Source organism: Coffea arabica, chromosome 2c (genome assembly GCF_036785885.1).
Source record: "Coffea arabica cultivar ET-39 chromosome 2c, Coffea Arabica ET-39 HiFi, whole genome shotgun sequence".
In the NCBI taxonomy this organism is placed as follows: domain Eukaryota; kingdom Viridiplantae; phylum Streptophyta; class Magnoliopsida; order Gentianales; family Rubiaceae; genus Coffea; species Coffea arabica.
Window position 1 is genome coordinate 26,533,861 of NC_092312.1, and position 15,309 is coordinate 26,549,169.

General features: G+C 36.5%; 1 protein-coding gene across 1 annotated transcript; it reads right to left on the reverse strand.

Annotated features, from left to right (window-relative positions):
• Window positions 1-1,824: 1,824 nt before the first annotated feature.
• Window positions 1,825-12,179, reverse strand: LOC140035579 (uncharacterized). The gene is made up of 4 exons (XM_072076857.1): window positions 11,754-12,179; window positions 4,982-5,170; window positions 3,263-3,266; window positions 1,825-2,252 (listed from the first exon to the last, which is right to left on the reverse strand). Exons 1-4 carry the CDS (start codon window positions 12,177-12,179, stop codon window positions 1,825-1,827), a joined length of 1,047 nt encoding a protein of 348 aa, XP_071932958.1.
• Between the last annotated feature and the right edge of the window lie 3,130 nt (window positions 12,180-15,309).

The following is a 15,309-nucleotide window of genomic DNA, read 5'->3' on the forward strand; positions in this document are numbered from 1 at the left end:
AATTGATTTTATTAGAAATTACAGTGATAAATTAATAAATTAAAATTAAGTTTCGGGTCATTTCGGGTCGATCCGCCAACCCGACAACCTGAAATTTTCGGGTTCGGGTTCGGGTCAGCATACCTGACCCGTCACGGGTTGGCGGGTCGGGTTCGGGTCAACAATTTTCTGACGGGTTGACCCGAACCCGACCCGCCAACCTGATTTGGACCCGAATTGCCACCCCTAATGAGATATACCAACTTATTTAGCCTTATCATCCATGTACTGTGCTAAATCTCTAAACTTTGTACAATTGAACTTGACAGGCATCATGTTTTCATCATCAACAATCTCTTCAATAACAGTTTTGCTAGTGATTGTCCATTGATGATTTATTTCAGCAGCCTGATATTTCGGCAAGATCGGCCTCACTTCAGCATTGGATATCTTGTATTTCTTATAAACTTAGAGGATTGAGCTCATTCTAGGGACGTCATTATTGAAAATAATGCCTTCAACTTTTGATCCCTATTGTATTATAACATAACTTCATGTCATTCATGTTTATTTTCTATAAAATTTAAATATGCATATGTCTAATATAGATATTTTTGGCTGCGTACCTCAGTATTAACAAATATGAACTTTTTTTTTTGTCGGGATGGACATTGATTGAGTAACTTGCTGTTTTTCTTGAACTGTGATTTTACATGTCCAGATTTGCATTTCAGGCATAATTTCTTTTATTGTCAGCAACTTTTCCATTCTGCATTTTCATGGATAGAAAAGAAGAAAGATATCAAAAGCATTGATATATACAGGAACAACCATTCTTGAAAAATGAAAAAGTTATTATGGCCGGAAAGTACCATATCAGTCAAAGAACAATGAATGAATAAATCTGTATAGTATACCTAAAGCTTAATAACATCATTGCTGAGTTAGTTGAAATATTTCTTGAAACACAACATTTCTAGTCTTGCAATTAACTTTAATGTATCGAAAAATTCCAGGCACAATAAGAATTTTAATTGCAGCTAATGCTTTAGCTTTAGATAAAGCTATGTACAACTGTCCACGAGAGAAAATCGGCTCATGAAGGTAAATCCCCAGATAATCAAGAGTTTGTCCTTGAGATTTGTTAATTGTTAAGGCAAAGCAAAGTCGAACAGGAAATTGTGTTATTATAAATGGGAGACCATTTTCTTCACTATCAGATGTTTGAAGAGGAATTTTAGGCAAAAAGATTCTTTTTCCTTGGTGTTGGCCAAAAGCTATTTCAGCACAGATTGTATGTTGTCTGAGCTCTCTACACATATGAGACGTGTACCATTATACAATCCTTCTACAGGGTTCAGATTTCCTAAAAGAATGAGGGGACAATTTTCTTTAAGCAACAACTTGTTAGGAGGAAGACCTTTTGGGTTATGTGAATTAGGAAAATCTTCATAATCTCCTTGATGACGCTGATCAATAGTTTTATCAGAGCTAACATAAACATGAAGATTTCTAGGAAACCTTTTTATCATGATATCATTTAGCTTGTCAACTGAACTATTTTTTGGAATAAGAATGCACCTATTGATCATAGTATAAGGATCATTTGAATAAACCAATAAATCTGGAAACACGGATTTTATCAACCTGGATATAAGAAAGGTAAGTCAAAATACATATAAAGGGCAAATTTAGAAAGAGAAAAAGTAGTAAAAAGAAGCATAGTTGAATAACAATTTTATAACCTGTTTATAGACTCTTCTTTTTCATAATATGGAATGACCATGTCTTTTGATAAGGTTATTTGGCCCTATGGATCAACAGGCTCTCTTCTTTCACCCACCCTCAAAGAAACTCTGAGAATGCTGGGTCCAAAATGGCCCGCATATTTTCTGTCAGTTTCAACATATGAAATTTTTTCCATAGAGGTGAATTAAGAAGGCCAGCTTTTATGAGAGTTTGTTTTGAAGCTTGCTCAATCACAGGTAAAGTTTGTCGAAAATCTCCTCCAAAAACGATGACCTTTCCTCCAAATGGCAGCTCAGATTCCATTATGTCTTTTAGCAAATTATCAAAGGCCTCAATAGTTTCTCTTTTGGCCATTGATGCTTCATCCCACAAGATCAGTTTTGATTCAAAAAGTAGTCTTGCAACACTACTTTGCTTACTGAGCTGGCAGGTTTTATTTGTTGACAAATCTAGTGGTATTTTAAATCTAGAATGCACTGTTCTTCTGCCTGGACGAATAGATGCTGCGACACCGGATGTTGCCACTGCAATAGCAACATGCCCTTGAGATCTTAAAGTAGCTAAAAGCGACCTATAGAGAAAAGTTTTACCAGTTTCACCCGGACCATCGATAAAGAAACTTTGGCCAGCAGAAGAAGAAATTGCATGCAGAATTTGTGACAGCCCCACCTCACCCTAAAGCGAACCAAAGGGTTCGGCGGATCGTCTGCCCAACTCTCGCCAGAACTACGGAATCGATTCACGCAAACCCAACATAGTACGCGTGATAGGACCCAAAAAAAATGAACAATCGGAAACTACTAAGGTGAGAACATGCCTACCAAACCATAAAATTATAGTCTCAACGGAATACATTTAATAGACAAGGTTAAACACTTATACATATATTTACATTAAAGTCTTGAACAAATTAACATACAGTGCGATCCGAGATACTCATACTACACAAAACACAATTAGGGATTCGTTTTCAAAAGAGTTTAACAACATGACATATATACTAACTTGACCCTTTTCTTCCAAAACTGTGATTTTCAAGTTTGTCCCCTGTAAGGAAAACAAAGGCAACAGAAAGGGATAAACTTACGCTCAATGAGGTACCAAACATATAGGGGTAAAATCATGGTCTTTCACGTTTAATCAATCAGATACATATATCAGATATAAAGGAAAGCATTTAGACACAGTGATTCAAAGGGAAAGGATACAAGTGGCTTTCAAGAGCTAGATTTCCATTTGCAGTACTTGATCCGAACCTGTTGACTCTTCGTCAACGTAAATAGAACCAAGATATCCGTAGACCCCACTTTACACCAATTTTCGTCCACCAAACATACCCCTACCGGGCCCGAACTCCATTCAGGAACAGTAATGGTAATACTCGAGTATACCGGAATCAAAAGTCTCAATACCCAAAAATTTCCAAAACAGACTACCGTGGTTCGTTATCTAATCGACCAGACCCTTGCCGGCCCGACTTGAGTAACTAGCCATAGGTATTGAGTTCAGAGTTTACAGAAAGGTCGTTGGATACCAGCCTTCAAACGACATCCGAACAGACTCAGATACAGTTAACAGATTATACACAGTAAATAGGCACAGGACAGACAAAAGAACGAGTGTGATAAAATACACTCTCGTTTCAAACAGAATAAACAGATAGTACAGTCATTTAAATCGCAGATTGTAGGGGCAGAAACCAAGTTAAACAGCAAATGAGAGGAGTGGTACACTCACCAGTTCAAGTACAGATACTTCAAAAGTTTTCACTTCAAACTGGTTTTAATCGCCAAGAAACCCTAAAATCATCAAAGTAAAACAATTGAAGGTTTCACATCCAAAATCGAGTAAACGGAATGCACAAGTGAGACTCGACTACATGTCGTACGTCTTTCCAGGTTAAATACTAGTACAAAAGAATAAAATATGACTTTTGAGCAAAAAAATAACAGTTGGTTCTAAGATTACAAACAACCCCCAAAACCCTTTATTCATTAATACATGGCTATCCTTTTATCTCACAAACTCTCATCCATTTGGTATCCTCTAATTATCTCTTAATACCTGATAAATTAAATCTGGTATACACAACTTAACTTAATTGGCCGAATTTTATCGAACTTACCGCACTAGTAGGTCCTACATTCGATATACACTCTTAAAACCTTATAAACTAGCGTATACCAGATATACACTCTTAAAACCTTATAAACTAGCGTATACCTGAAAAATGATTTTAAAACTATATTTACTTATAAAAAAAACTCAAAAAAGTAATGTAATAGGGTTTAATGAAGAAAATGCATGTAAGAAAAAATAAATAAAGTATTATGAGATAAAAAAAATTTGCGGTCCTCACACTCTCTCCCCCTTAAAGAAATTTCGTTCTCGAAATTTTCTTGAGAACGGGATCTATCAAAATCTAAGGTAATCAACGGATCGTACTTTCTACGTCCTCAGACGAGTCAGGGACTTGATGGTACTCTAAAGAATATACCCGAGCTGGTACCTTCAGTCCAGTCCCTTCCTTTTCCGACTGTCCAGGGTTAGTCTTAGTTGGTTGCGGGATCCCTTTTCCTTTTCGCAATCGAACTAGGCAGTCAGCAATCCAATGATCGGCACTTCCGCAGCCTAGACATTTTGCTTCTTTCTTCCAACAATTTGTCTCCGTATGATTTGGCCCTCCGCAATATCCACAGGGACCACGAGTAGTAGAGGCCGAACCTCCTGGTGAAACACCACTTGACACCCCTGGTAGTCGTACCCCTCCATTTCCCTTTCCAATCTTAGGGGGTGTACTTGTACCTGTTGGCTCGGAGCTACTCCCAGGAAAGCCTCTTTTCTTGGCTTGGAAGTTTTTCACCTGCAGCTTAACATTCTCTACTCGTTGCGTCTTCTCTACGGCATCGCTGAAGGTGTTAATTTGGGCTACGGCTAGATCTTTCTGGATCTCCACATTCAAACTCTGGACGAATCGCCGTATTCTTCGTTGCTTGGTCACGTTGAGTTCGGGTGCGAATTTAGATAGTCGAGTGAATTGGCTCTCGTACTCGGCCACTGTCTGGGTCCCTTGACGAAATCGGATAAATTTATCCTCCTTTTGTTCCTGAACTAGAGTAGGGAAGAATTTAGCGTTGAACTCCCGCATAAAGTTCATCCAAGTCCTGAGCATTTGCTCTTGGTCCCACTTTTGTCGTATTACGTTCCATCAGGAACGGGCCGTCCCTTCCAATTGGAAAATAGCAAGAGTCACCTGTCGTTCCTCCGTGTAGTGCAGGGCAGCAAAGATATCCACTATTTTCTCTAACCACCTTTCGGCTACATCTGGATTGGGTCCCCCAATAAACTTTGGTGGGGCAAACTTCTGGAATCTCTTGAAGGCCTTGTCCTCGCTCTCCATGTGGTTGCCTGGGTTTCCAGGGTTGGAGTTAGGGTTTTGGCCCTATTGGTGCACCACTTGGGCTAGCAAAGCAGTCATTTGCTGCATGGCAGCAGCTATTTGGACGTTGGGGTCAACCCTAGGTTCAGGGTTTGGTTCAGATGAGATTTTCGCAGTGCCCCTTTCAGACGTGAGTTGCCTAATTCCACGCCCACGGCCTCGTCTATTACGAGTACTCTCCATTGATCTAAGTCAATATAAAGTCGATGCGCAAAGATAATATTAAAGATAATTATAGGCATAAGCAAGTAACAAGAGGTACACACAGATGAAAAGCATATATACACACAACTGTATCGAACCAGTCACACAGTAGCAGTCAGCTAGATATAACCAAAAGAGATCCATGAAGGTAGCGGGGTTATCCAAAAGTACTATAGACGATCTAGGTTAAAAGCACAAAAGCAACTAACGAAAAGTTATTTCCCCTCTAAGCCTCCATCCATAGTCTACGAGAATGCCACAATTTATATTTTAATCTAGATTAATCATACGTACGAACACCCGAACAAACCACATGAAGTTCCATAGAATCAAATTTCTAGTTCGCCTAAGTCCTTTCTAACCTAGGCTCTCATCGATTTAGTAGCCGGATATAAGAATTCCAAATAAGATAATTCACAACTCGAACCGGCCGGTCCTAAGCGTAAATCATTCATATTAAAAATTCCTACCCGACATACATACCTAACTTCCTCAAGTCCTATGATAAAGATTTTTACACTTATGACATGCACGGTTCATAACTTATGCTCAAAAGAGCACTTATACCTTTCGACGCATTCATGAAAGCAGGACCATAACACCACTTGACCCAAACTCACTCCGCACAGAAACCACGCGAAGTGGCTCTGATACCACTTGTGACAGCCCTACCTCACCTTAAGGCGAACCAAAGGTTTCGGCGGACCGCCTACCCAACTCTCGCCAGGACTACGGAGTCGATTCACGCAAACCCAACATAGTACGCGCGATAGGACCCAAAGAAAATGAACAATCAGAAACTACTAAGGTGAGAACATGCCTACCAAACCATAAAATCATAGTCTCAATGGAATACATTTAATAGACAAGGTTAAACACTTATACATATATTTATATTGAAGTTTTGAACAAATTAACATACAGTGCAATCCGAGGTACTCATACTACACAAAACACAATTAGAGTTTCATTTTCAAAAGAGTTTAACAACATGACATATATACTAGTTTGACCATTTTCTTCCAAAATCGTGATTTTCAAGTTTGTCCCCTGTAAGGAAAACAAAGGCAACAGAAAGGGGTGAGTTTACGCTCAATGAGGTACCAAACATATAGGGATATGTAAGGCTCGAAGACAACCAATGAGACAATTAACAAGAAAGTAAGGTTGCTTGGGAGTAGAAGAGATAATCAATTTAAAGAGCACAAACGTAACAGTAAGTAAATAAAAAGGAAGGAATTGCAAACCAATTAACCACACAGCTCCTCTTGAGCTTGTAGATTAATTCAAACAAGTTATTTCAAGTTGATGAATTACAATCACTCTTGTGTACAAAGAAAGGTTCACCTCCTCCTTACCCCGAACTCCACTCGGTCAAGTCAGGACGTTTTACTACCCCTCAGGATAACCCTCACAGAGCTACACTCGTGAAAGATTCACTCACAAATGAAAAGTTTACAATGAACCTTACACCACTAAGACTACAAATCTTCTTTGAAGAGTATTTTCTCACTAAAATCTCTCTAGATTTTTTGTATCTTCAATGTGCCAAAGTTATTTGAAATATCTGACCAACCACTATTTATATAGGACTAAAAAAGTGTCTCATTAATGCTTCCAACGGATAGAAAGTAACTGAACAGTCAACTATCCGTTGGCAGTGTCGGACGTCCGGTAGCTCTATTTTGTACTTCCGACAGCAGGCAGAGAGTTTAAGAGATTTTCTTCAATTCTTTCGGACGTCCGGTAGGCGGGTTTTCTGCGTCCGAAGGTATGATGTAAAACTGAAATTTTTTTTTCAATTCCTTAGGACGTCTGGTAGACTGGTTTTCTGCGTCCGAAGATACTAAATGTTTGTCGGACGTCCGATGCAGTCTTTTTGAGCGTCCGACATCTCTCAACAACCTTTGTCTTCAAATTGCATTTGTTCATGGAATCAAATAATTTCAAAACTGAAAGTATATCTTGAAGAAATATTAGTATCATCAATTTGTTTTGTAAACATCAAAAGATAAGGATCAAGATCAACATTCTCCCCCCTTTTGATGATGACAAAACAATAGATGGAAAGAAACAAAAATAAATATCAGCTCCCCCTCAAACATTGCATCCAAACTTATAATTTCAGAAAAACTCCCCCTTACACATAGCAACCATATCTCCTCCATTTTGTCATCATAAGATGAGAGTAAAAAAATTAACTATCATAATCCAGCAACAATAACAGAATATAAAAATAGAAAAATGACAGCAATCACCAACATATCACAGAGAATTTGATATCAAAAGAAGTATCAACATATGACAGAGAGTTTTGATAAAGCAAATCATCTTTAGATCAGAATTGTTCTTTTCTTTTCCTTTGATATCATACAGATTCAGTAAAATTCAAAAACTCAGATCAAAGTATCAGAAATATCAAAAAAAATATTATGAACAAGAATCACTGCAATGATTAACAAAATCTCCTACTTGTTAGAGTTAGCATCATGTCTAACTATTCACATGCATTTCATGCCTTTTTTATATTATTTCTCACATAGCAATCACTTTTCATGTGACCTTTTTGATAACAGAAATTACACATAATCAAGGAATGATTCACATGAACGGGTTTAATAAATCTGACTTGCCTTTTCTTGTGGATAGCAAATTCATTGGAATTAGAATTCAACATATTCTTTTGAAAACAGACTTGTTTCTTGTATTTAAGCAATTCATTTAGACCATCAATTCTTCTTTTCAAATCACCTTGTTCCTTTTTGAACAATTCACAAAGCTTTATTTTTCTATCAAACTCAAAGTGTAAATCAGTCTCACTCTTTTTGAAGTAATCATTTTCAACTTTCAACTTTTTATTTTATTGAAAAAGATTTGCATTATTTCGAAACAAAAAACTAATTTTCTGTTTTAACTCCTTGTTCTAGTATAAGATTCTTTCAAACTATCATGCAATTTTATAATGAAAGATTCAAGATCATCATCAGTTTCATCATCACTTTCAAATTGAAAGTTAGAAGATGTTATCTCATCATCTCCAATGGCCATGAAAGTTAATTGAGCAGATTCTTCATTCTCTTCAATTTCACCATCGGAGTTGCACTCATTCCATGTGAACTGTAAATTGTTGATTCTTGGTTTTCTTTCACATTTTCTCTTCTTCATTGGACACTCACTTGCATAGTGTCCAGGTTGACCGCATTCAAAGCACTTATCAGTTTACTTTTTGTTAAATTCTAGCTTCCCTTTGTTTCTCAGGTTGTTGAACTGATTTGGGAGTGAATTGCTAGGTCCACCTTTTCTGAATCTTCTCTTGTTGAGTATTCGTTTGAAACTTCTTGTGATGAGTGCGATATCATTGTCATCACCTTCTGCATCATCTTTATCGAGGGAGGCAGAATCATCTTCATCTTGAGATGCCTTTAGAGCAATATTTTTTCTTACTTTTGCATCCTCATTCTCTTGCATTTTGGACTTAAGTTTCAGCTCATAAGAGGTTAGAGAATTAATAAGAGATTCAATAGGCATAGTATTCAAATCTTTAGTCTCCTCAATAGCAGTCACTTTATTTTTCCAATTATTGGACAAGGCATTCAGGATTTTTCTATTTTTCTCACCAAGACAATATTCTTTTTCTAGCACCTCTAAATCCTTAATGAGGTCATTGAATCTACAATATATCTTATCAATATTTTCATGAGATTGCATCTTGAAAGATTCATACTTTGTAACTAAAATGGACTTTTTTTGTTCTCTAACATTCTCACTATCTTCATGAATTTCTCTCAGTTTATCCCAAATTTTCTTGGCTGATTTGCAGTCTTTGACTCTAATAGATTCATTTGAGTCTAAAGCACAATATAACATATTCATGGTTTTTGTATTTAAGGTGAGATGAGTTCTATCTATAGCAGTCAGTTCACTTCTTGTTTTTAGTCTAGATCTATAAGTATTTTCATCTATAAGAGAGGCATCATATGGACCATCACTAATAATAAATCACAATTCAATATCAATAGATTGCAAAAAGATAATCATTCTTTCTTTCGAACTCACATAATTTGACCCATTAAACATAGGTGGTCTAATCACAGAATGTCCTTCAAAAAATATAGCATTATTGGTTGTCATTTTTACTCCCAAGCCGATTGAACTTAATCTCTAGGAGACCAAACTCTGATACCAATTGTAAGGTCCGAAGACAACCAATGAGACAATTAACAAGAAAGCAAGGTTGCTTGGGAGTAGAAGAGATAATCAATTTAAAGAGCACAAACGTAACAGTAAGTAAATAAAAAGGAAAGAATTGCAAACCAATTAACCACACAACTCCTCTTGAGCTTGTAGATTAATTCAAACAAGCTATTTCAAATTGATGAATTACAATCACTCTTGTGTACAAAGGAAGATTCACCTCCTCCTTGCCCCGAATTCCACTCGGTCAAGCCAGAACGTTTTACTATCTCTCAGGACAACTTTCACAGAGCTACACTCATGAAAGATTCACTCACAAATGAAAAACTTACAATGAACCTCACACCACTAAGACTACAAATCTTCTTTGAAGAGTATTTTCTCACTAAAATCTCTCTAGATCTTTTGTATCTTCAGTATGCCAAAGTTGTTTGAAATATCTGACCAACCACTATTTATATAGGACCAAAAAAGTGCCTCATTAATGCTTTCAACGGATAAAAAGTAGCTGAACAGTCAACTATCCGTTGGCAGTGTCGGACGTCCGGTAGCCCTATTTTGTGCGTCCGACAACAGGCAGAGAGTTTAAGAGATTTTCTTCAATTCTTTCGGACGTCCGGTAGGCTGGTTTTCTGCGTCCGAAGGTATGATGTAAAACTGAGAATTTTTCTTTAATTTCTTAGGACGTCCGGTAGATTGGTTTTCTGCGTCCGAAAATACTCAATGGTTGTCGGACGTCCGATGCAATCTTTTTGAGCGCCCGACAGCTTTCAACAACCTTTGTCTTCTTTCAATTGCATTTGTTCATGGAATCAAATAACTTCAAAACTGAAAGTATATCTTGAAGAAATATTAGTATCATCCATTTGTTTTGTAAACATCAAAAGATAGGGATCAAAATCAACAGGGTAAAATCATGGCCTTTCACGTTTAATCAATCAGATACATATATCAGATATAAAGGAAAGCATTTAGACACTGTGATTCAAAGGGAAAGGATACAAATGGCTTTCAGGAGTCAGATTTTCATTTGCAGTACTTAATCCGAGCCCGTTGACTCTCCGCCACCTAAACAGAACCAAGATATCCGTAGACTCCACTTTACACCAATTTTCGTCCACCAAACATATCCCTACCGGGCTCGAACTCCATTCAGGAACAATAATGGTAATACTCGAATATACCGGAATAAAGAGTCTCAATACCCAATGATTCCCAAAACAGACTACCGTGGTTCGTTATCTAATCGACCAGACCCTTGTCGGCCCGACTTGAGTAACTAGCCACAGGTGTTGAGTTCAGAGGTCACAGAAAGGTCGTTGGATACCAGCCTCCAAACGACGTCCGAATAGACTCAGATACAGTTAATAGATTATACACAGTAAATAGACATATGGACAGATAAGAGAATGAGTGTGATGAGTGTGATAAAGTACACTCTCATCTCAAATAGAATAAACAGATAGTGCAGTCATTTAAATAGCAGATTGCAGGGGCAGAAACCAAGTTAAACAGCAAATGAGGGGAGTGGTACACTCACCGATTCAAGTACAGATACTTCAAAAGTTTTCACTTCAAACTGGCTTTAATAGCCAAGAAACCCTAAAATCATCAAAGTAAAACAATTGAAGGTTTCACATCCAAAATCGAGTAAACAAAATGTACAAGTGAGATTCGACTACATGTCGTACGTCTTTCCAGGTTAAGTATTAGTACAAAAGAATAAAATATGACTTTTGAGTAAAAAGACAATAGTTGGTCCTAGGGTTACAAACAATCCCCAAAACCCTTCATTCATTAATACATGGCTATCCTTTTGTGTCGCCAACTCTCATCCATTTGGTATCCTCTAATTATCTCTTAATACCTGATAAATTAAACCCGGTATACACAATTTAAATCAATTGACCGAATTTTATCGAACTTACCGCACTAGTAGGTCCCACATTCGATATACACTCTTATAAACTAGCGTATACCAAAAAAAATGATTTTAAAACTATATTTACTTACAAAAAAAAATTCGAAAAAGTAATGTAATAGGGTTTAATGAAGAAAATGCATGTAAGAAAAAATAAATAAAGTATTATGAGATAAAGAAAATTTGCGGTCCTGACAGAATTAAATCATAAGCATGTCGTTGTTGAGCATTCAATTTAAAAGGCAAAAGCAAATCTTCTGGTAATACCTCAATATTCTTTTCACTGTCAATTTCTTTTGTTATATGTTCCTGATGTGCAGCTTTAAGGGTATCTGGAACTAAATGGTAATCATCAATATTTTTACTCATCTGCTCAAGCAATCTGCTGATATCTTTGAAGACTTTACTTCTGATTTCAGTAGAAGAATAGTGATAAAGTTCCTGTGATCTTTGATAATCACTGCATAACTGTTGTTCAAATTTGTCCCAGAGTAATATAGAATCAGTGGGTGAACAATGAACAAGAACAGTAGCAAATAACAGTCTCAACGATGATGGCATTTGAAAAACTGCTGCTTCTTCAAGGGTATCTTCTATATATGTATCACAGCGTAATAGACCAAGGTTCAAAGCAGCTTCCCTGAAGCAATTCATTTTCTGACCATTGACAGTTAAAAGGTCATCAAATGACATAGATGCTTGGACATGATTTAGCAGCAGTCTAAGGTAATACTTTTCTCCTTCCTTAGAACTAACAGTTACTAGTCTTCGAATAACCTTTTTACGTTTTCTCTCAGCCCAAATTTTAAATTTAGTAGACCAAACAAAATGCTCAGGAAACTCTCTATAAAAGCACTTCAAATTTTTAGCTTTTGAGTTTGCTTTGTTCATTTCAAAGAATTCGATTAGCATGGTCTTTGAAAAATCAATCTTTCTCATCAATTCCAAAAGATTTAAATTTTTGCTGAAAGTGATAAGCTGCTGACTAGGGAGATGAACTTGAAGAGAATAAACTGCTGGGGTCATCTCATTTAGTCGGAATTCATAGATTTGTCAAAATGCTTCAGGGGGTGAAATCCATCTTCCCTGCTAGAATTCTTTTATTTCATCAATATCAGCAGAGCTTTCTCCAGTAACAACCTTAAAACTAACAAGATCATGTCTAGAACTGCAAACGAATTGAGTCAAACTCGAGTCGAGTTCGAAATCGAGTTCAAAATATTGCTCGCGAGTTTGAGTATATATATTTTTTATTTTTTTATTTTAAGTATATATATATTTTTATTTTAATAGTAAAATTACATATATATCCTTAATATTTATTGTTTATTAAAGAAAAAAATATTATTTTATTTATTTTTTAAAAAATAAATATAATTATTTTTTATTTTTTTGGAACTCAAGTTTAATCAAGTCGAGCTCAAACTCGAGCTTTAAATTATTAGTTCGTCGAGCTCAAGCTCGAATTCAATAAAATTAAGTCAGGACTCGGTTCGATTTGGTCAAAACTTGACTCGACTCGACTTGTTTGCAACCCTAATCATGTTCTTTGAAAACATATTTGTATAATATTTCACCAACTTCAAAGTAGAACAAATTTTCACATTCATGTGGCAATAAAAAAGGGCCAATAGATAAGGATAATATGGAATAACCCATCTATTGTCAAGTTCATATCTACGCACTTTTACCTTTCTACCATCATCTCTCATCCTATAACATGGATAAGTATTCTCAGCATGAACTGTTTGTTCACAGAAATTTTTTGGATAATGATTCTTGCATGAACCATTCCTCATACATGGGCTAGTTGATCCATAACTCCACATGGACCATGAATCATGTGTTTAAGAACAAGAGAGCATAGATAGGGATACTAATTAGGGTTAGGCAGCTCGGCAGATACTATCCTATCATAAAATTGAGGATTCAACAACTTGAATCGTGGTTTCAAAATTAATAACAAATGAGCATGAGGAAATCCTCTTTTTTGAAATTCAATAACATAAACACATGCAGCTACTTCTCCAAAGATTTTCTTAACTAAAAGTTTAGATTTAAGCATTTCAAATTTTGCTCTGAACACTCTAGACAAAAGATTTGGCCTATCTTGAGGTTTTTCTATAAATTGTAGATTGTCTTGAATTTCTTTCCACATCGGATTACATGTCATCGTAAGAAAAATATCAGGTTTTCCATACTTTTGAACCAAGGCCGTGGCATCAAGATATCGACACCTCATATCTCGTGGTCCGCCTATGAACGAAGCTGGTAATATCACTTTACGACCAACTTTTGAACCTTCAGTCTGGCCTACTGAAAGACTATCCATCATGCCTTCAAGACTTTCAGTCCGAATATCATTCTGTCTTTTTCATTGAAAATCCAGCCTAGAAGTTTCAATCTTTACATACTCATTAATAGAAAATTGCTATAATAATCTAAGTGTGTGCAGCAACATGGATTCATCATTATCTCTAATCTGAAATCTATACAGTAATATTCTCTAGCTGAGATAGTATATTCTTCTTTCTTGCCACGGTCAGCAACTATAAAAAGGAAAGAAACAGTATATCAATGAAGAAATGCATTTATTGTAAATAATATTCACAAATTTGGACAGACAGCATGTGCACTTGCCTTTTCTTTCCAAATCAATCAAATCAGAGGAGCGTTCAACAGAAGATGGATCAATATTAATTTCATCCTCACATAAATCATCACCTCTCTTTCTCTTATAGACTCGTTTAATTCCATGATGCCATTCAGATTCATCTCGAGGAAATAACAAAGGGTATTGTAAAGGGTCATAACAACCGTAGTAATGCTAGATCCTATGACTTGTATTTGAGTGACTTTAGACCAAAATATGTGCCTGTTTATCAAGAGATTCATCATCACTTTCAGTCCATGTTGCAGCAACCTGGGAAGTAGAAGGGAGATTATATACACGTTGGTCTAGACCAGGGTAGCAGTTAAGAGCAATGTTGAAGTTGTTAATATTTGGCACATCTCTGAGATCCTTGAAAAGTCTAGCATAAGGATTCTCAGAAAGGATATCCATCATCAACCTCAAAGTGCTCTCACGCAACTTGTCACAGCTATCTACTCTTCTTTTGAGCTGCTCATCAGTATCAAAAATATATAGCTGAATTCTAGAAGACCTATCAGCTGATTGTGATAAGCTGTTGAGAAAATGATAAACTTGGCCTTGAACATGAAAAGTATAAATACCCTTTCTATTCTTTGTTAATTTTGAATCATATTTTGCAGCAAAAGTTGTGAAAGCCAAGTTATTATTATAGGTGCGAGCTAATTTTCTAAAATGCTCACTCTCTTCATCGTTTCCTGTAAAAAGACGCTTGAGAGCATAAGGCATGCGAGGAGCAACAATAAAGATTTCCCTTTTGGAACAACAAAAAGTCGGAGGTTCTAAATAGAACCTCTTACCCCCACAATATTGACAGTCAGGAGCATCGGGAAGGATCAAAGGTGCATCAGGAATATCATCAATCCTTGAAAGATATGTCTTAACACCTATACCATTTGCCTCTGCAGATGGATCAATATAACTGATGGAATAACAAAGACCAATTCCGCGAGAGGGGGAGAATAGTAAAAAAATGACTTAAATGGTATTAGGGTCACTAATAAACGAAATGCAACCTGCTGCGCGGGCTCTACTACGAACAGGATGGCTACGTGTTGGCCTAGAAGGAGTCATAGTAGCAGTAAGATTAGAAGGGTTTTTATATCTTTTTCTTCTCTTGGCAACATCAGCCTTTGCTTGATGTTGCAGAATTGAATTTTGGTCGCAAGGCTG